Genomic DNA, 23,519 nt, shown 5'->3' with positions numbered 1-23,519 from the left:
GTCAGCTTACAGCTATGAGACAGGTGTACTATCTACTGAAGATAGCACATGTCAGTTTACAGCTATGAGACAGGTGTACTATCTACTGAAGATAGCACACGTCAGTTTACAGTTATGAGACAGGTGTACTATCTACTGAAGATAGCACATGTCAGTCTACAGCTATGAGACAGGTGTACTATCTACTGAAGATAGCACATGTCAGTCTACAGCTATGAGACAGGTGTACTATCTACTGAAGATAGCACATGTCAGTTTACAGTTATGAGACACTTTATAGCTATTAGCTGAGACAAGTGTGCTATCTACTGAAGATAGCACGTGTCACTTTATAGCTATGAGACAAGTGTGCTATCTACTGAAGATAGCATGTGTCCCTTTATAGCTATTAGCTATGAGACAAGTGTGCTATCTACTGAAGATAGCACATGTCACTTTATAGCTATTAGCTATGAGACAAGTGTGCTATCTACTGAAGAGAGCATGTGTGACTTTATCATTTATAGCTATGAGACAGGTGTGCTATCTTCTGAATAGCTATGAGATGGTGCTATCTACTAAGGACAGCACATCATTTTACAGCAATGAAACAGGTGTGCTATCTACTGTAGCACGCACAACTGACAACCCAGCTCCTTGCCAGTTTTCGCTATGCAAATTGTTGTTAGAAAAAGTAAGCTAGAGCATGATTTTGGGGTTGCAAATTTCAAGAAATACCAATATTACTTTTGAAAATACACTTTTTTATTAACATTTTTCTTGGGGGTAATGTAAATGGAATGTAATCCAAGAAAAAACAACCCAAATATTCGACACCAAAAGACAAAATATTTTGATCAGCGAGTTTTATTACACTTTCTTTTTTATAAAACATGTTTGTAATTGTCACACTACATTTAATAAAACAACTCATTCTTTGTTCATTGATTTTTGATACATCGTATGTCAGTAATATGTCCTGTTTTGTATCAAAATGGCTAGAATAAGGAAAGAACCTACTTTTATGTATAAATCCAAAATGAGTGATAAGTTATATAACCTAGAACTAAGAAAAGGATGATTCTTGTAATCATTATGACAAAAACTTGTGGGAGGCAAAAGATGGATGGAACAAGTTGGGAAAACAATGTATCGATTATTTTGTCACAATTTCCGCATAATGACAAATCCAAGACTACTATAATTTAACCATCCCTATTAAGGCCAGAATTTATTTAAAAAAAAAAAAAAAATTTTGCCCCAGAAAATGTAAATACTAAAAACGCAAATTCCCTGCAAAATACGTAAACGATAATTTATACAGTCTGTCATGCTTGTTTGGAATATCAGACTTATGCGGTAGAATTACAAACAGGAACAAATTTTTGCAAAATTATTTGTTTTTGAAAATTCAAATATGATTTTTTTACCCCAAGCGAATCTCTGAGTATTATAGGTAGTAACAATGGCAAAAACAGCTTAGCACCGCAAAAATAGCTGAAGTCGCCCTCTATAATCATTCAAATACAAAAGGAACGGTTTATAGTTAACTTGGATTCATCAGTATGTAGTAATCTAATCTAATATCCCAGACTGACAAAATAAGGGCATCAAAACATCAATTCAAAAATGCATAGTTTTGTTCTTGTAAATTAATTATGTACATCTTTATATTCACTTCATTTTTATTATCACTTAAAAACATAGTTTAAAAGTTTCAGAACAGCTTTTTTTTTGGAACTATAGCACATTTTTTTGCCAAGCAGAACAAAAGGAAACTAGAATTATGAGACTGTAAATCGACATTACTAATTGCAAAAAACTATGAAAAAGGAGTTGTTGCTATATGAAAAGAAATTAATAAATTAAGTGCATATCATGATTAGGAAAAAAATCTCAATGATTATATGGCTCAAGAATAAAATATGTGTTTTCTGTCTGCAGATGACCAATTCTCTGACGATATTTCATAAATATAAAAGGCTAGCTTGCGTCTATGCCTTGGCCATATCATTCTACTGACACTGCTGATCAAAGACAAACATATAACTTATGTACAATCTTGCAAAAAATTAACGTAAGAAATATACATTTCTTATTTCTTTTCCCTTACATTATATGTAACTTCCAAATTTGCTGTAAGTGTGATTAGCTCATGTTTTATGAAGCTTGCTAAAACTATAACTCAAAGATACATGCATGCTAGTCTTACAAGAGCAATTTTTATTTCTGATACTTTTTAATTTGAAATTATTGCATTATTGCAATATTAATACAATATATGCATAACATAGTACATAATGTTGCTAACTACTTGGAAAACTCACAGAACTACCTATGAAGGTGATCTGGAAAGCAGTTAAAAAACATCAGAAACAAAAATTCCCCCAGCAAATAAGAAATTACAAACAGCCTTAGCATGTACCCTAAAGAACAAGCACCATACAGAAATACAGATCCAATATTCCCAATTCTGTTAACCATTTAACATAATTAGCATATTATTTCTCCATACATTCATGAATATTCATGACCTATTTCCTGTTAGTCCAATGTTAAGTAGTTGACTAAATAGCCCAGGGAATCTAGGTACTAGCCCCATTAATAGGGGTGAAATCACCAAGCCCCCATTTATGATTGTATACATCATTCATAACTGCAGAGAAAACAGTTTGGTAAAGGTTAAAATAGCATTTTTAATTGTGAATAATTTTCATACCCACAGAACTAACAGATTCCGTCAATATGCTTAATGATTTGAGTATATTTGCTTAATAGATAGAACATACCAGGCAAATTCCCTCGTGCTCTCCATGAAAAAACTTGTAGTAATTTAAAGATTTTACATAAACATATGCGTAGTGATTTTTTCTTCTAAATTCGCCGATGAAGAATTGCCCTCTGGTTAGTGACCTAGTAATTTTTGTGGTTCATCTTTGTGTCGATTTTATAAATAAAATTGCTTACCTAACCTAATTTTATCTGCAATCAATAGCAAATACAAGAAATTCAGACCTCAGCGGCACTGAACAATTAAAATATGTTAATATTAAGCCCATTTTGATCTTTTCTTTGGTGCTTTTTAAACAAAAAATTCAGACCTCAGTGGCACTGAACAATTAAAATCTATGTTAATATTGAGCCCGTTTCGATCTTATCTTCAACGATTTTTTTTCAGAGAAAAAAATATTCAACCCATAGGGTGGGTAAATGCAAATTTTGTGAATTAAAGATAATAATCTTTTGTTTGCATATGATCACAAAGAGATTGTAACATTGCTCTTGTTTCTTTGCATTGACTTGACTATACTACTCTCAAATAGCTTGCTACCATCAAGGACACATTGGTAGTATACAAATACTACATGATTAAGAGGGAAAATAGGTCAAACTGTTTTTCCCAAGGTACCGAGAGAAAAATAGATAGGGAAACCTATCGCACAGTGAAATAGGTCATGTCATTTGCAATTGACCAATAAAGTGGCATGATTTGCTCATGAATATTCATACGGTATAATATTCTTACCTCTTTAAAGAGGTAAACCCCATGGACACTGCGGCGTTTCTTACAGTGCCCCTGATTGGTTAATTAAATGATATAATCATCTGAGTAACCAATAAATATATAGCTTTTAGATCTCTCAGCAATTTTAAGCTTAATAATCCTCTTCAGTCATACTAGCCATAAGGAGTGACAGGAGTAGCATGGACGCATGTTTTCATGAATGTATGGAGTTTTTAAAACTTTTATTAGTAAAGTTATTAACAAAATGGGAATATCCGAGAGTGGTCATATTATAGAAATACATATTTACATACATATTACTAATAACCTGAATTGATTACAACTGGTGCATTTCTTATCATTATAACATGTCCAGTACAACATAAGACTACAATAGTGAAAATATTTCTTAAATGCTGTAATCAGCACTTACTTGTGCACCACATATTTTATTATAATTTATACTGTTGCAGATTTTTTTTTGCATATTCTTTTTTCTATCGACCATGCTCAGAACTATCATTTTGATTTGTGTCATTATATATTCCCCTAAAGATATTTCCAATGATTAAAATTGTTTTTACAAAATAAATTCATAACTAAAACGTGCAAAATATACAGGAGTAACTCCATCCCTAGTCCATGAAAATAACAAACTACAGTCAGTCTAAAAACAGTTCTTACATCATTCAAAACAATGCAAGTGTGACAATATTTTTTTTCATGATTGTTTTAAATACACCACTACCGTAACCTATATTCAAATCATGATGACGATGTTCATGATCATGACAAAAACAATTAGTGTTGGCCGATCCAGAATCAGTAGATCGGGGACTTTATTGGTCTTGAATCTGAATTGGGAAAAATCCTCTATGTTGCCGATCTTCATACCTGACAATCTACCAACAAATATTTCAATAGACTTTCCAGTGGTCGCAGGGTAGATAAGCTTATGCAAGGAGGCTTTTTGTACACCTATTCCGGCAGAAAATAACATTTTTTAAGTGTTTGGAGATTAAGAGATGTATTCGTCCGTGTAGCTATGAGTAAGGAAGGACATTTAAGAGATGAATTCGTCTCTGTAGCTGGGTAAACTGGGAATGAACTGGCACATTTGAAAATATTATAATTATATCTGAATTAGGATCTGACTGATCTGTGAATTTTGAAATCGGAGATCGGCACTGCTGATCTTGGGCTGGATCGGCCAACGCTAAAAAAAATATGAAGAGAACCTTTGAGCAACTGACAGGAAACAGTAGTTGTAATAAATAATAATACAAGATGGTTAAATATAACCAGCTTACTGGAGTTGTTGAGAATACACTAGGAACATGCAGATTAATAAGGAATACATATTTGCACAAGCAATTAACAAAATATTGAGGTTGTTAATTAAATACTCAAAATTTTAATTTAGGGACATTCAAGATCCATCACTCTCAAACTACAAAATTTCCCACATGTGTCATTCGTTTGCACTTTTTAGAATAATTACTAATGTATATAGAAACTAACCTCTCAAATGAATAAGCTATGGTGTGTCTCGTCTCAAGTTGAGAGTAACGTCATGTTGGATTATACAGCGGCAGATTTGAATCAATGCGTTTAAGGGGTTGCATCGACAGCGTATGGACATATCATCCTTCTATGCGTATGTTTATGCCCCATTGGATTAGTGTGCACTCTATGAATCTGCCACTGCGCCATCTCAACTTGAGACGAGACAAGATTGACTATAGACACTGTTTAATGTAAAAAGAGACAAATCTTCATTCTGTATGCCTGGGCACAAAAAACTGCATATGAATCCAATAGGGGACTCGATCTCAAAGATGGACATATTACATTTCAGTAATAGTTCTTAATATTTTGTTGATATTTCTGAAAAGAAAAAAAAGTGAGTCCGGGAAATTTTGTTGGTCGTCGATAGATCTCTCAAGTCCCTCTACTTTGAACAGATAATCATGGTTTATGTTGTGATTCCTCTCCCTGACCCACATAGTGACATGTCACTGTGGTATCAGACAAGTAATACATATAACAGATACACTTATATATGTGAATGTGCCTTCAATACCTAACACACACCCAGCATACTTGTCAAGATTTTTCTCACAAGTCTATCATAACTTGGCCTATATATCATGATTCCCTGCTGCCAAATTAAGTATTGATTCAAGTATAATCTGTCCATACATCTAAACCTAGTAATTGGCAATTCCAGTTAAACACCATACACCCCTATGGAAGACATGACTGTAATCGCCAACACAGTGGGTGTAGATTTCAAATGGAGTCACCCATTCAGGTAACCCCATTAGAAATTCACACTCCCTATGTGGAAGATTAAGGCCACGCCTTCCACAGTGGTGTAAGGTTTTTAACTAGAATAGCCCAAATAGCAATCAATGACAGTAACAATAACAACCAGGAAAAAATACAATTCTCTTGCTGTGGTTGTAAATCTATAGTAATAGTACAATGCATATAGACAGTATTTTCTTTGGTTTCTGGTTCTACAAGGAACTCTGTTAGTAATAAAAAAAACAGTACTATTTCATTTCACTTATATCCGATACAAAGTAATTTCACCTATATAAATATTTGTTTTCCTCGCTCTTTCTCTGAATGTTGTCATTCATTGTCCTGTACATAGGGAAAAATAAGGTTAAAACATATAAAACTCCCAATATTTTTTCATGAGGAAGCCAGAGCTAATAATGATGAAAGCTTGACAATTTTCTACTTGTCCGATGGCCAACCAGTTGCAACCTTCAATTTGTACAAAAAAAGAAATACCCATTTCACATATAAAGATTCAAAAGGTTAAGAATATCTTTTTTTCCCTGTGTTAAACTTGGGCCATGAAAAACAGTTCAAAGCACTGTAATTTGAGACTATAATGTACTTACTTTTACTCTAAACTCAGTCAGTTTGGTTAAAAGTATTGATTCACTCAATCATAATATTTGAAGACTTTTCTTTTTTTTGGATATTGATTTGCTCTTCTCTGTTGATTTTTCACAAAGTGCTTTTCACATTGGCTTCATTTGAGCTTTTAAGTGTCTGAGAAAATAGGAAATTTGAGAATAAAATGTAACAACTTGACTTTGAACAAAAACGGCAACGTTTGAATAAAACTCTAATGAAAAATCAACTTTCTAGTGACACATTAGTAGTTATTGATTTCTGTTCATTATCAAAATTCAAAAGGTGCTCCGATTGTTCCCAATTTATTTACTTATGGAACAAATTAAGATAGTTAAAACAATCCTAGTTATTTTTGTTAATGGCCTGCAGAATCTTCACCAAAGGCAAAGTTTAAAATCAACAGCTTTTGAAGAATTACGAAATACGAGTTGATACCACACATTTTACAATGACAAATATATTTTCAATGCTTTTGTAATGGGATCACCTGTGCACAGAACAATGAACCACAAATTCAGACACCATTCTGCACTGTTTACTCCATAGTCGTGTATAAAATGTGGCACTCTCTGATAAATATATACAAATAGATACCTACATTGGTAGTACATAACAACAAGTACTAAGACATTATAAAATAGTACTATAAAATACACATTAGACAAAACATATACATATACAGCAGACCTAAGGACAGGCCGACTTTGTAAGCTTTCAAAATTTGTAAGCTTTCAATTGGGCTATTTCAGTTGAAATCCATACACTCCCTATGGAAGACAAAGCCTTATTCCTCCCAAACAGGGGGTGTAGTTTTCAAATGGAGTCACCCATTCAGGTAACCCCCATTTCAAATTCACATCCCTGTGTGGGAGATTAAGGTCTTGTCTTCCATAGGGGGGGGGGTGGATTTCAATTGGAACAGTTGTTGGCAAGGAGCAATCTGTTTGGGTCAAAGACCTGGCTGATTCTTTTTTTTATCAAAAAGTGACCAACCATCTTGAGGTCCGGGATCAACTGCTCATCGCATACATGCCTCCCACAGTAAATGAGCAGCATCTTCAAGTAAAATACATAGCGGTTACTGTATTTTATCTTGGGAGGCATATTAGCTATGACCTGATATTTGAAAGATTCTTGAATGATATTTAAAGGTTGCAAAATACACAGCCCCTTGATAAAAATCTCATAACAGGGGATAAAATAGATGCATTAAGGGTGCTGTCATTATCATTGAAAGAGGGATCCCTACGGCACATCATCTAATTTGGTCCCATAGCGCTATTGGTGCCGTGATAGGTACCGATGGATCTTTCTATTGTACCCTGAACATTTGAACAGTAAGTTTATTTTTTTATTAAATGAAAAACGATAACACTATGCAAATGTAATCTGTCTTAAGCTGAATTGAGTGGCCCAGTATAAAAATGGCCCATGGCACATTTTTGACAAATAGAGGGCGCTGTTGAAAAATGTCAAAGGTCACCAAAGGTCATCCATACAAACATAATACATCATGAATGTAACTCAGGAATGTTGTCAATTGAATCTTTTAAGCATCAAATTTCTTATGTATTTTATTGAACATTCGTACATTTACAGTGCCGATTTCTCCCAATGACGAAAAATGTGCCATGGGCCGTTTTTATACTGGGCCACTCAATTTATACTCCATCGCTGAGCGACGAGCGATTGGTATTTCACCAACATGCTTTTCCTAATGCAACAAAAAGCGCTCCACCTTGTTGGCTAAAAACCAATTGCTATTTCTAAGCGATGTTGTATAAATTCAATTTTACTCTATACCATTGTGTGTTGCTTGAAACAATTTATACATCACCAGGGTATGATAGAAGGAGTCATCAGTACCTAACTGGGCACTGATAGTGCTATAGGACCAAATTTGATGTGGTGCCTAATATGCGGGGTTAAATTTTATTAAACAAAAAATAGGGAGTCATAAAGTTATCAAATGGTGTGTGCTTAAATGTCATTTAAATACTGACCATGCATGCATAAAAAAACACTAGGGGAACAAATCTACAACACATTCCTTGATCTTTTTGAGTAATTTGTTGGGTTGGGGTGTGCAGAAGGGGGGGGGGTCCATAAACATTTTCAGCCTGAGAAAAGGGGGGTCTATAAACAATCGACTCTAGTAACTGACGTAAATTTTACAGAAAATGACAACCCCCATCATTCAAGAGCCACTCAAATGGTCATGACTGCTTGAAAACCACATATAAAAAAATAATTATTATTTCAAGGATCAAAAGAAGTTCTACCAAAAGGCTACATTTTTTCCTACAGAACAAAATGATCAATTTATGTACAGAAACTCCCTAACTACATAATAATATACTATGACATTAAAACATACATTATTTAAAATTAATCAATTTACTGCACAAAATCCCTTTTTTGTTTCAGTTTTTAGGGGAGAACATGGGGAGCATTGGGCTGACCCATTTTAAGTCCACACTCCCAATGTAGAAGATTTTATATATATCTACCACAGAGGGAGTATGAATTTTAAATTGAATTAGCATATTAGCTAACTCTATTGGAAACTCATCCTCCTTCCTTTGTGTAAGATTCAGATTGAATCTTTCTCAGAGGGTATGAAATTTCTACTTGTGTACCTTCTACAAAATCTTCTACAGTGGGGATGTGGATTTTATATGGAATAGCCTTGGTAATAATTACCCTGTATGCAATATCAGCAATTACATATACATCACTATAGTGCTACAGTAGTACACTTGCGCTGCATTAGGATCTCAAACAACCTCATCTATCAAGGCAGAGTTTTTAACCCCAATATCCTTGTAGTCATCAAATGACCTTTCATGCACTGGGCACAAAAACTCATATCCTACAACTTGAGGTCAAATTTTGTACCATGATTGTTTAATGGGAGTTCTTGAACTACCCTATTGGAGATGAGATGATTGAGGTCATAGTGCTTGATAATGGTTCCCTTTTAAACAAGCTAAGGCAGCGAGCATGGAAGGTATTTGGTATTAAAGGGGCATTATGGATGACTTGCAAGCAAATATATTTACTAATTAGGCTTAGTGGGTTAACTGGTGTTCATCATAAAAGCGATTTTTATATCAGCTAAGATTGTTTCATAGCTCTAAAACTTGCCTAAACCAGTTTAAAACTATTTTTTCTGAAATGTGAGCTTACTTCTGCTCTTTCTGATTACAACTACTGACAGACCCTTGAAAAGTCTGTCCGCCCGCAAAATGGGTGTTGTATTGTCGCCTTTAAGTGTTAATCTTTCAAATAGCCATATTGCCACACTATCGGGTTATTTTTTTGTCCTTTTACCAAAATAGGCAACTAAGGTTTCCAAATAGCACATACTTATCTAATCCAGCAATGCCATTTGCACACAATTCTCCTGCTAACTACTATTGGTTTGACCATTGCATTCCCACTTTTTGCCCCTAATGTACAAGTAGAAATTTGAAACGGGAAGATCAGTCACTATATTGGAAGATTAGTCGGATATAAATCACATACAATCATAATACTAGAGTAATGAAAATGAGTTGTATCAAAGGTAGATACACACTAAAGTAAGGCCACTTTTGTGTAGTTCTTGGACCCTTGTAGAATGACACAAAAAACACATAAAACAATGCCTGATTTATTTGTATAAAAGCAGTGCTAGTTTCAGTTTTTCATCTTGGGTCCTCGAAGAAATGGGCTATTCCATTTGAATACTATACCCCCTCGGAGATTTTGAATTCCAATGAAATTCAACAGTTTTGGCGATTCCGTATCCAACCATTTTCATCCATAAAAAAAGTGTGGATGATTTAAGAATTCCAAACAAAAGTTCTCAAATTGGGGCCAAACTGGGTAAAATCCAACTAAATTAACATTTTCAACATGTTTCAGCTGAATTTTAACATAAATGGTGCAAACTAAATTCCACATAATTTGACCACACAGTTCAATTGGAATTATGATGGAAGCGCCTTCTTCCACAGAAGGCGGGGGGTCTAGGTATCAAATGGAACAGCCAAAAGTTATGAAAGTTTTATGTCATGGGCATAGAAACTAACTTTCATCTGGTACATTTTACTTTAATTTAGTAAAAATCCCCATGAAGAAACAAAGATACATATAATGCAGCATTTAGATCTTTAAATTAAATGTCCTTAATAATTTATACAATCCATTCAGAAAAGCCCCAACAGAAGCTTTTTAAGGTCAAAAAAGAATGGAAATTTGTAAGAACATAGTAAACAGTTATAAATACAAGGTTGTGAAGCAATAAAAAACAAGACAAAAATGTATTACATAAATCATTACCACTTGCAATTTAAAGATTGCTAATTCATTTGTTTGTATATGGATATCATTTTTTGTTTTGATCTATATACATATCATCCTAAAAAAATAACAATAGCTCACTAAGCTGTATACATAGGCATGGCATCAAACAACAACAATAAAATACTTGTTTGGATGTCACTGCCTTGAAAAGTTGCTTAACAAATTAAATTCTACAATTTTTATCTTAATATTAAAAAAAAAGTTCAAAAAAATATCGTGTTCAAAAAGTACAAATAATTTATTTTGCTTACTCATGTGCCTTGATAACAGGTCAAAGTTCAGTACTGTTATCATATTATGTGATGTGATCAAGCAAAATCGGTCTGAACTCGGAAATATTAAATTAAAAAGTTTCTTATAGGATAGTAAAAAGCATTTACAAAGCTGGACTTAGCAGAAAACCCCATTTAAATTGAACAACCAGTTTAAAAGATATGAGCAATTAAAGAGTTTCCAAAACAACAGGAAATATTTCCTTTGTTTGGCTGTATCTCAAAATCAATATATCCAAGTTCCGACTGATTTTGCTTGATCGCGTCACATTGTGTTGATGAACTCCACCACAGTACAAGGCGTTGAGAATACAGTGCTGAGTCTGACCACTACCAAGAGGGCGTGCTTCAAGTTTAATTGCTGCACTGATTTACACATAAAAAAACAGGGGGTGCAGGACAAAGATTTACAGCACACTAAAAATAAGCATGCCTTCAAAAAAATAAATAAATAAATAAACCCTCAAAAAAACAAGCATTATTATGGGGCAGGAAAATCACAGTTAGTCACTCATGTCATAATTGGGCTATTCCATTTGAAATCAACACCCCCCCGGTGGAATATTTTGAAAATATCTTCCACAGAGGGATTATGAATTTCAAATGGAATTAACACATTGGCAGCTCCATTTGAAACTCACTCTCCCTCAGAGGAAGATTCAGGTTGAATCATCCTCAGAGGGTGTATGAAATTCAAATGGAGATGCCTAATGTGCTCATTCCATATGAAATTCATACTCCCTCTGTGGAAGATATTTCCAAAATCTTCCACAGGGGTAGTGTGGATTTTAAATGGAATAGCCCTTTTCATACTGGATAGCTGTTCTCGTGATATATGGTCGGTTGCTCTATGATCCTGGACGGCAAGTTCCTGTGCAACCTCCCCACATTTTGACATATAATAATATCACTCATAACAGTTGGACAATAGGGATGCACAATATTGCACTAAAATATAATGCCATCAAATCGCATTCTCCGAGAAAGTGTCACTGTTGTCTTTTATGAAGTTAAGTATTTTCTTGACAGTTTTCTATGGTAGCGCTGAACTAAAGACGCTTGTACACGGTAAGTCGTCTTCAAGCACTCAAAACATAGATATAGTTAGCAAGTAAAAAGCACCACAGAATTCATGTAACAATAAATGTTACACAGTATAAAAGTTAAGTAGTTCTCCATTTTGTACTGTTTCACCTATTTTTGTTTGGTTTCGTTGTTACCTTGGCAAATAAATACATTGATGGCAGTGTTTAAATAATTATCACCATGGCAAACAATAATGTGGTAGTGGTCAACAGCAACACCATGTCTTCAGTTGTTTGATGCAAGGCAATCATCCCCTTTTTTAGGTAAACACTTGATTTAACACAAATTGTTGGAATATGAGGTAGGAATCCTCACCTTGTGCAATGAGTGGGCTACATAGACTTTTACACAGCAACAAAATAGGTAGGTACACATACATTCTAACATAAATATTCTGCACCTTCGTGAGACTCTTTTAAAAAGAGTTAATGAGATTCTTCAGTGATGTATGACCTTTCGCCTTTTAATTTTTTCCATAAGTTGGGTTTTTGAAGACAGAAGTTGACGGCTTGTAGATAGGATTCTCGCCCTGTGACAAATAGAAAGTGATGTGTAAGCATTACATTGTGGACCAATATTTCAAATGGCAGTTGATAAATACACAACTGAGGGGGGGGGGGTGCTCTTAGCAGTTGCTTACAAGCACAATAAACTAATGTGGTGCTATTGTGGTGGTGCTATTGGCAATTGTGGCAGTGTTTGCATTCCGACTGGCAGCTCCAACATAAGCAGCTTATTTATGTGTTTGTAAAAAATCAAAATTATAAAAGGAAAAGGGGAAACATTTCAAAACATAATGACAAAAGCATAGCAGCCAAATTGACATGTAGTTCTCGAAGTGCTGTAGCTATGAGCACATTTATAACTTCACAAGTGTGTGCTTTAAGTTATTGTATTATATCGTTTTGAGTTTGACAGACTGTCGAATCTGGATTTGTCTCTTTGTTAAATATACGTTAGCATGAATTCTTTTGAATAAGTGATCAGGGATTGACCACCCAGCGCTGCACCATTAAGAATCCAAACCCCTGAAGAAAATAACCTAGCAGATGCTGTGACAGCAATCGAGCCTGTTGAAATTGGTGGCAGTAGCCTTGTTCAAATTGAGAAAAATAGCATTCTATGAAATGTGTGTTTAAGTGCAAATTTGTTATCATATCATGAATAAGGACCTATTAAAGGACTATTTGAGTTAAAAATTACTTTCTTCATGTTATGTTTTTGGGGAAATTTGAAACTTTTTAGAGATACAAATTTGCTCAATAATATAGTAATGTCAGGGCAAGGCTCTTACAAAACAAAACATCCATCCTATTCAACGGGTTGTATCTAAAATATTTTAGCCTTTGTTATACACATTCTTTCATCTTTTATGACTACCAGTTATGAGTATCTGGAGTCTGGTCTTTAAAGACAATGTATTGTACATTTGATGCAACGTTATAGCTGAGAAAATTGAATTTGAATAGCAGTCATTTTACCCGGCCCCCCAACTCAAAACAAAAGTTGACAACCATGAGAGTTACCAAATCTTTGAAAGGCCTCCTTTGCAATGATTTTTCATCAAATTTACCCCCCTTTTTCATGCAAAATCGAGGACAAAATTTGGCCAAAAACAACTCCTTTTTTGTAGTTTTCAATGACTAGAATTTCAAACACCCCTTTTCAAGAATTAGAATTTCAAACACCCCTTATCAATTACACTAAATATTAACATAAAAGTTCTGGATTTTCTCAAGTACCCCTTTTATCCAAATTTCGGAGAGTGCAAATTAAATACCCCTATTTTGCTCATTTCACTGTCAAATTTCACGGACAGTGCAAATTAAATACCCCCTATTTTGCCAATTTCGCGGTCCTTGCTATTGGTTAAAAATTTACCCCTTTTCCGAGCAATTTGGTAACTCTCATGGTTGTCAACTTTTGTGTTGAGTTGGGGGGCCGGGTCATTTTAGTGGTGTGGTCCTTAACTATAGTCTACATATCTACCTCCAGTCACAAGCACATGCTTTAAAGTTCAGCGTGTTCTGCGTTAGCTTAGCGTTACTTGATGAGTGTACATACTTTTATGTGCGCAATCAATGTGCCGTATATGTACACGCAAGACCACCATGCTAAGCCAACGCAGCACACACTGAACTTCATAGCTAGTGCCGGTGACTGGAGGTAGATATATAGACTGTACAGTAACCCTGTATGCTGCCCTCTTTCACTAACTTATCATGTTGATCACCGTTAAATATTGATATGCTGCCCTCTGGATCCAGTGTTGCCAAAATTTTTCAGCGTCAAGGTGCGGCACATTGACTCGCTGAGCCGCGGTAAAGGATTCTCAAGTAGCCCAATATTTTAAGCTTCCAAAAAAGCGCCCGATACTGGATATTTGGGCGGATTTACCCAAATTTAGAACACAAAACACCCAATTGGGCGGAAAAGTACTTGATTTTAAAACTTCCGGTACTTACTGGGATGTTACTGACCGATCAATAAATAGTCACAAAACCCATTGTAATTGCAATTTGGAGCTTCAGAGACTCAAAACCTTTATAAATCGGCTAAATTGAAAGGAAAATACATAAAATTTCTGCCGCGGCCTGAGACTGGCAAAAGTAGCCCAATTTGAGGCAAGTAGCGGCATGCTTTTTTGAGTAACGGCAAGTGATCGCCAAGTAGCCCAATTATGCGCCTAAGGTGCGGCGTTGGCATCACTGTCTGAATCTAAAGCGTTGATCCCCTGTTTGCTAATTCCACAGAATTCATGCATAACATGATCAGAACAAAGAGACTCTACAGTCTGTTAAACTCATAACAATATCTCTCCAAAAATGTACATTTTTAATAATATTTGTTTACAGTTATTTTACTTAGAAATCAATTCCATTTCAAACATAATTTGTTCACAATGCACAATCAAAGCAACTCAATTTGAGCAATATAAATCTTGCGAAGAGTTTACAAAAATTCATGCCTGAATTGTATGTTTTTGGTTAATAATTTTGTCTCTGCAGCATAAATAAATAGAGATCATATCATGCTCAGCAGCCAAAAATATTAAATAAACAAACAGCTTCCATCTTTTGTTAATATCATTTGTTTCATCATACATTATTAAGAAATCAAAATCGGAATAGATAAATAAATCCATTAATATGTAAACATATAAGGGGATGCTTCAGAATCATGACATATTTACAAATCAAATGTCTGGTAGTTGCATGTTGTATCACAAGCATGTTGTATCTTTACTTCCTCCAACACATGAATTCATTTTTCTACATCAGTACAATGAGTACATCCCAAAAGCCTTTATGATTATAACTCTAAATAACTCATCATTTCTGTTGGCAACTGTTCAGTTCAATGTGAACAGGGACAAAGTACATATCAATTGCAAAGGATTCTGGGATATGCTGAAAGGTCAATTCACCTTTTCGGTAAATCCCATAAGCCTTTTGAATACCGAGACCTCGTCATTTGACGCCACGCAGATCTCGCGCCGACGCGCACATCGTTTATCGAACATCGTTACTGCGCATTGCAAGTCGGCGTGACGTCAAATGACGAATTCTCAGGTGTACTCGCAAAGGTTTATGGGATTTACCGAAAAGGTGAATTCCAAGCTAGTAGGTTGTGACCTTATCACCATGTGACACAGTTTTGACATGATATAGCGAGTGGCCTCACTAACGTTTAAGATTGGGGTTGGGTTCCAAGAAAGGCTGCAAACATGTGTTGAACACACAAAAACAATGGACCGATGTATACCGATGTTTTCAAAAATTGGTCTATTCATGAAACAATGATGGCTTTAGTCAGAGCGAAGTGTGATCTTTCAATTGTAGAGATTTAATTTGTCTCTCTCATCTCTGCTTTTATGGGCAGGAAGTCAAATACAGCAAGGAGAACTAGCAAGATATGAACAGAATCTGAAGCATCCCTGTACGTCAAACAACATAGAGACTTCAACATGTAAACAAACTTTTCCTAAACTGGACCTGAATGGTTTTTTTCTTCTTAACGAGAATCAGTCATTTTTCTTTTTTTCGAGGGGTTAATATTAAAGCGACATCATGTGTTATATTGCAATACTGATTTTCAAAAGTATATTACAGTCAGTTCACCCAGATAGAAAAGGTACGGCTAGTCTGATGAGCAAGACCTGTTTTTGTTTGTGAGTGTGTGTAGGTGGTGTGTGTGGGTTTGTACATTCTAAGGACCTGCAAATGAGGATATACAACCAAAAATAGCAGCGTAACAGTGGATGTCCTGCAACCAAGGACGTCCACTGTTACCTACCAGTGTATTACAAACAAAGTAAAAATGCATATAAGACCATGTTTCGTTTGCCGGTGTCAAGTCCGGTTACGGTTGAATAGTAAAAAAAGTCATGGGGTCCACAGTTTGGAGCCTAGCTTTGTGCTTTAGGTCCTCAGTTAAATAGGAAAAAGGTCCTCATTTGCAGGTGTATGGTCATTCATGGTCTTTCCCAGTTCATCTTCCATGAATAAGTAAAAAGATTCTGTGGATAGCTTGTGACTAAGAAAAACAGGCTCTACTCATTGGACTCAATAAAATTGATTGATTGATTGATTGATTGATTGATTGATTGATTGATTGATTGACTGTGTAAATCTCCTTCATGCCATATTGACGTACAGACACAAGACAACAAGAGGCAAAGGATTGTGGGTAATACAGACATACAAAGGTGAAACAACGGATATGCTATGGAATGGGAATAAAATCAACATATCAATTATCAAAATTATCACAGTAAAATAATGATTGTATTTAATTTTAAATGTTTTATGTGTGAGAATATGATAAACAAATTAAGAACTGAGATCCAGTGAAAAAATCTTGTGTGTGTGTGTGTCCTTGTTTGCAGGCAAACACCGACGCACCCCCACACACACCAAACACACACTCCCTAAAATTAACCTGGCCTTGAGAATCTCAAAATGTACAAACCAAAATTAAAGAATATTGAAACATAATCTTACTGCGTAAGGCAGTTTTTTTTAAATAAACTATTATTTCAAAATGAAACGTAAGTCCTAAAGAGCAAGATCTGGACTGGATCTCAGTTGTTAGAGGCACACAGTTTTGTTATGTATTCTCCTACAAGTTCAACACCTCCAAACAACAAATACACACAAGATGCATATATAGTGGAACCTCGTTAACGTGGCGAGTATCAGGTCTTAACAATGTATAAAATATATGCTTGGAACTGAAAAACATTTTGTGTTATCAGATATTTTGTGTTAACAGAGTAACGAGTTTCCACTATAACATTCTCCTTTTTTGCAATTTTATATCATGTTCAATTTGCTACATTCCATCTATATCAGCTTAACGTGTAAATTCAAAGGTTCAGTGGCTACGTGAGCTACTCTAACTTCATCACAGGTATTTGAACATTTTTTCCACAACAAACAAAAGAGCTGCCCGTGCAGAGTGTTGACAAACACACACATTTGGTGCAAAGACCTTTTGTGTGGTTAGGAGCTGTGCATGTTGGTGCTTAAAGCAAAAAAAACTAGGGTTTTCTGAAGCATTACTTTTACTTATAAACAGCACAACTGGGTAATAGTTTTGAACTTTTTCACAGGGGTAGGAAGACACAAAGATGACAAATAGCTCCAAACATAGATGGGACATTAAATTGATGTGTGCCTCCCCTTGATAAATCTGTGGAACCATTAGAGTGTACCGAGAGAATGAGTGCAGCTCTGGATATTCTGATCCATCATACTATGCTATCCTTGATAATACTCTTTAAAATACACTCCTAAATTCCCTAGCAGCTCTTCAAAGAGTGATATGTAGCTCCCTTGCCAAATTTTAAAACACATTTTCAATCACTCCCCTTACAATTCTCCTTAATATCTTCAGGAGAGTGGTGTTTAGCTTGTCCGTAATTTAAAAAAGTGTCAAGCCTGGGTCACATTTTTCAGCATATGGGAGAGTACCCCGTTTTCGCTCTAGATAAAATTCTGTCCGAACAGAATCGTAGCCTTAACTGGCTGAAGAACCATCATGTTTAATGTAGCAGACGAACACACATATCAGAGAATGTGATTTTCACCTTGGTATCAATTTGCTATTTGGATTTATGTTGTACAGGAATTTGCAAGAGAATATGTCCTTGTAAGTTGTTACTGATATAAAATTATCATCAAACCTTCAAGGTAATCGTTCACCAAGTTAATTATTCATCATCCGCAACTTTGTTTTTTTTTAGTTCATCAAGCAATAAAAGGTAAAAAAATATAAGTATATATATACATCGGATGTAGTATTATTTTCAAGACTTACGGCCTCCCACATAGCGTTAGCACGCTCTTGTTCAAAATTGGCAAACTCCCTCTTGTCGTGGATGTACGCGAGTAGTCGCCAAATAAGCAGCAGAGCTAGACCCACAAGAAGTATGCCTATAATTATACCTAGAATAATCCACAGTAAAGAACCAGCACCGGGGCATACTAGTGGTGTCGCAGAAAATAAGGAAATAAGAGAAAGGGAAAGACAAAGAAGAAGAAAAGAGAAGAACAGATACAATGAAAAAAAAAACATGGGTATGAAAAATAAAAAAAACACGATTGATGAACACAGACTTACGGCTTCCCAACGTATGCGTTCACACGCTCTCTTTCAAAGAGCTGAAACTCACGTCGATCATGGACGAATGCGAGGAATCGCCAAGTGCAGGACAACCCTATGCCAACGATACATATACCTACGACAATGCCAAAGATTACCCACAATAACTCGGGCGCTCCTGGGCAGACTAGGTCCGGGCGAGCGAGCAGAAGGTTAGGAAAGTAGTGATGGGCAATATGATGGGATGAGAGAAAGAAATAACAACAAAGAAACAAGCATAGTTGTTAGATTAGTGTGTGTATGACTTACAGCTTCCCATCTTGCGTTTTCCCTTTCTTTCTCAAAATTGTTGAATTCCCTTCTATCGTGGATGTAGGTAAGTAGACGCCATATCAGGAGCAATACAAGACCAACAAGCAGGATGCCTACTATTATGCCTATTATCATCCATAATATAGCTGATTTATCCGGACACACTGAATGCATGCAAAATCAAACAAGAAAAATGCACATATATCAAATCACACACAGGCAATTAGGCATTCAACACACTTGTATTATTATTAATAATATTATTACTAATAATGCATAAGCTCTATATTAACTATTTTTATTGGTTACAACGAGGGATATATCATGTATTGAGCCAATCAGAGATATCGTAAGAATAGTGCTGAAGGAGATTAAGGCAATGCAGCTGAATTTGTTTGATCTTTTGATCGACTGTCAATGCCCTGTTGATCGTTATAATGAAATCAAATATCAAATAATTGACTGCTGTTAATTGTGATAGGATCTTTGTATGTAATGTATTGACCAATGGTATTCTACCATTAATTTTGATTACTTAGTTGATAGTTCATTAATAAAAAGCACCGAAGCAGCATCGATGGTCGATCCCAAGATCAAATGAATTTGGCTGCAGTGCCTAAGCTTAAAATTGCTAAGAGATCTAAAAGCCCTATATTGATTGGTTGCTCAGATTATCATATCATGTATAAACCAATTAGAGACACTGTATGAAAGGTAGTAGTACTGATTGAACTGATTCCATGTGCATGAAAACAGGTGATATACAATTTACAAAACAATGCAATTTCACCAAGAGCCAATGTTTCACCTCTTTGTGATTCAAGTCCGCCACGAATGCTCCACTAATTTGGTTAAAATGTGAACATTCAAACTTAACCTTATGCACATGAAAGCAAAGTTTTGCTCATGCTTGAAAGTACTGCGACCTAACACTTTGGGTTATGACCCCTGTTAGTGCCAATGTGTTGTGTCCTTTGGCAAGACACTTCATCTCACTTGTCTCTCTCCACCCAGGTGTGGTAAAATGGGGAGCTGTTGGGGGTAATTATATGATGCTGTTGTTTATTTTGGCAGCCAAATAGTGTGAATATTTTTACAGTGGAATAAATGTGAAGCATTAAAAACTAAATCTGTTTTTTCCAAATATTACAGGGTTGAGATTTCTCAGTTTACTGTATCACACAGTGGATAACTGGACATTTCAATAACAAAGTGAACTCAATAAAATAAAACCATGCAATGAATCATGTAATCAGTGTGACCTGTACAAGCTGAAAAGCTCATTTTTGGGGTGATTTTCTCCAAAAATGAGCATTTTGCCCAAATTTGAAATCACTGATGAATTCATCAAGTCTTTGCCATTCTAAATATGTATACTTTTATATACTTTAGCAGTTATGAGGTCCAAAAATGTCCATAATTCCAGGGTTAAAGACCACCCACAACATTGTTAAAACACCCCATTTCATGCCAATTAGTATTCATTGTTACACACAGTTTTTTGAAAATCCATGCTTATTACTTTTTAATCAACATTACTTTGTGATGTTAATTGCAACAGTAAGCATTCAAGCTTAAATCAGACCTTTCCTTTTCACATCAACCAGTTATGAAATAGGACTTGTCCATTTCTTTTATTAATACAATTACCTAAAATAACTGATGGTTTGACTGGGAAACATGTACATGGCCAGTACAAAGTTTTTGTGTGCATTCTACTGTTCCTCACAATTCGCCCAAATCGTTTGGTGGTTTACTTTAACATTTAAGCAAGTGAAACCTGATGCTGAGTTTCAACCACCATTTTTGTGTGAAATGAGGGTTATATATTCTTATAATTGTATTGTCCAGGTATATTCCCATGCCTGATTATATAATCTTCCAACTATGTTTGGAAAATAAATCTGCATATGGCATCGAAAAAAAACCCCAACCATGTATTACTGGCCCGATCGACCCAGATTTGGAGTTTTGGAGCTTAAAAAATATTATGATAAAAATATTTAAAATCAGACGTTTTTGGCCAAAATTGATTGATTTTAACTGGAAAGTTTTTGAAAAAAAGTTATAAACATTTGCAAACAAATCCTGACCAACCGAACCCACATGAAAAGTCTGTCCGTCTGCTGTAAAACAGGGTTCTTTTTATTTGTCGCCTGAATTCCCATCCCCAATTTGTGACATATATCCTGCAAATTGGTGACAATCTTGCACAAATGCAGATCTTAATTGACTGAAGATGCAATATATTGATGGTTACATAAAATAATACAACTTGTTGAATCGTACCAGAAAAAAAATTATTTTTGTCATCATTTTCAATAGAGAATGACAGTTTTGAAAATACATACACAAGGTTTTAATTCATATCATTTCTCTGTGTATGCTTGGAGAATCTCCCCTGGGTATCATCATACACCTAAAATTCTAACCATATTTGAATTTTTTTAAATGGGCTGGGACAATACCTGGATTAATACAGTAGCAAATTGATAAGAATGGACTGCCCTTAGTTCAACATGCTTGACCAAACCTTCAAGCAACACGGGAAGAAATAAATCAACAGCAAATGACTTCACCAACAATGCTTGTTCTTTTATAGTGTGGTTAGCTACTCAAATGAAACTAAACACTATCTGAGGGGACTTGTCGTCTGCAATTTCCCGTTTTTGGAAACTGTGAACAACTCTGGGTAGCAGCGGCGTAATAATCTCCCTTGGCTTAAGTTAATATTATACCATAAATGCACTCGTCATTGTGATAAGCAATACTGTTCACCAAAGAATCAGACTGAATTAAGAGATTATCTATTTTAAAGAATGCAAAATCATATCTAAAAATGCTTTGTTTCAATAGCGATATTTGTTATTTTTTTCTTATTTTTATGAAATCACTTTTTTTCCATGTAGTCAATTCAATAAGTGTTCGCAAATTAAAGAAAAATCACTTAAAATGTCACGACTTGATGTTGCAATTAAGCATACAAGTATAAAGAAAACAGTGTTTCAGATTAATATTTTTTAAATTTTATACATTTATTGTAGTTTTTCATTTGTCTGCTGATATAACCAACTGCATGTACGAGGTTGTGCACTTCATGCATTTTGGTAGCCTTTACTATCCATAACTGGTGTTGGAATCTATAAAAATCAGTTTTAATTTATGGTGAACAGTATTACATATCATCTGAGGAAAAGAAAACATATAACCCAAGAAAGACATTTTACAGTAATCAGCAGTGAAACTGTGAATCAATGTAAGTGTTGTATCATACTAAACAGTTACTAGTTGCTCAGAGATTGCTCACAACGTGTTCAGCATAGCTGCATATCCAATGCCAGTGATCAATCAACATAACAATTGCAAGTAACCAAATATTTGTTAGTATTTGAAATCAAGTTTGGGATTTATATTTCTAGCAAACAACTGACACCATTTTGTTGAGCTTCCATAGTACCTTTCAGACATGACCTTGACTTCCCAAACAGGGGGTGTAGATTTCAAATGGAGTCACCCATTCAGTTAGATTAAGGTCACATCTTCCATAGGGGTGTATGGATTTTAACTGGAATAGCACAATGTAACTGCTAGTATGATACAATCTTAAGGGATCGGAGAGCAACGTTTGCACAGTATTTTTGTGGGACCAGAGCGCATCAGACATACCAAATTGCATTTTGAATACAAGGAATGTCTTTCAGATACCAACTACAAAAGTTTTAATAGTTTGCCATGAAATTGTGTCTGATGTGCTCTCATGTCCCACAAAAAATACTGTGCAAATGTTGCTATCCGATGCCTTAAAAGTCATGGCTTCTGCAAAAAGAAAGATAAGAATTTGAAGTTTTTTTGGAAAAAGTGGCATAATCAGTTAAGCGATGACAATTTGTATTCAATGACACTGTCAGAGATGGAAGCATGAGAGTAAGTTAAAGCCATGATTTCTCTGTGATACGGAAAAACAGAAAAATTCACGGAATTCCGGGTTTGCTCACGGAAATTTGAAAATGCCACAGTATAGTGAAAAACTGTGAAAAAATGTCTACCTTTTGTGTTGATTTGCAAAATAAAACAAAGAAAATTGATCATTTAGCAGTAATCAACCATTAAACAATACATTCTAGTATTAATTCTAGGCATTCGATGCAAGACTCTGGCATTACTACAATAAAAGGTAAGACAGAAAACACTTTTAAAACATGTTTGTTTTAACTTTTCAGTGCTTTATTGTGGAAAACAGAAAATCACGGAAATCGTCCAATTTGTAACACGGATTTCACATTTTGTAACACAGATGGAGAAATCATGGCTTTAGAGTAAGTTACAATACCACATGATCTGTGTTCTCTCATTCCATAGAATTGATACATAACAGCCAATTTCAAATATGAAAAACAATGTTTTGTCAAGCAGAAGCCAAAACAATACAATTGACACTACAAAACAAACGATAAAATGCTTTTGATAAGCAA

At 35.1% G+C, this 23,519-nt stretch overlaps 1 protein-coding gene across 1 annotated transcript in view; it reads right to left on the bottom strand.

Moving 5' to 3' along the window:
- Nucleotides 1–11,500: 11,500 nt before the first annotated feature.
- Nucleotides 11,501–23,519, bottom strand: part of LOC140150258 (integrin beta-1-A-like) — a 123,864-nt gene continuing 111,845 nt past the window's right edge. The window contains exons 23-24 of the mRNA XM_072172261.1: nucleotides 19,045–19,211; nucleotides 11,501–12,658 (exon numbers count right to left, since the gene is read on the bottom strand). Coding sequence (XP_072028362.1) covers nucleotides 12,593–12,658; nucleotides 19,045–19,211 — 233 coding nt within the window. The 3' untranslated portion in view covers nucleotides 11,501–12,592. The remainder of the gene's footprint in view (nucleotides 12,659–19,044; nucleotides 19,212–23,519) is intronic.

Source organism: Amphiura filiformis, chromosome 4, assembly GCF_039555335.1.
Source record: "Amphiura filiformis chromosome 4, Afil_fr2py, whole genome shotgun sequence".
NCBI lineage: Eukaryota > Metazoa > Echinodermata > Ophiuroidea > Amphilepidida > Amphiuridae > Amphiura > Amphiura filiformis.
The sequence above is the reverse complement of the archived record's forward strand: the minus strand, read 5'-3'. Positions and strand labels throughout refer to the sequence as shown.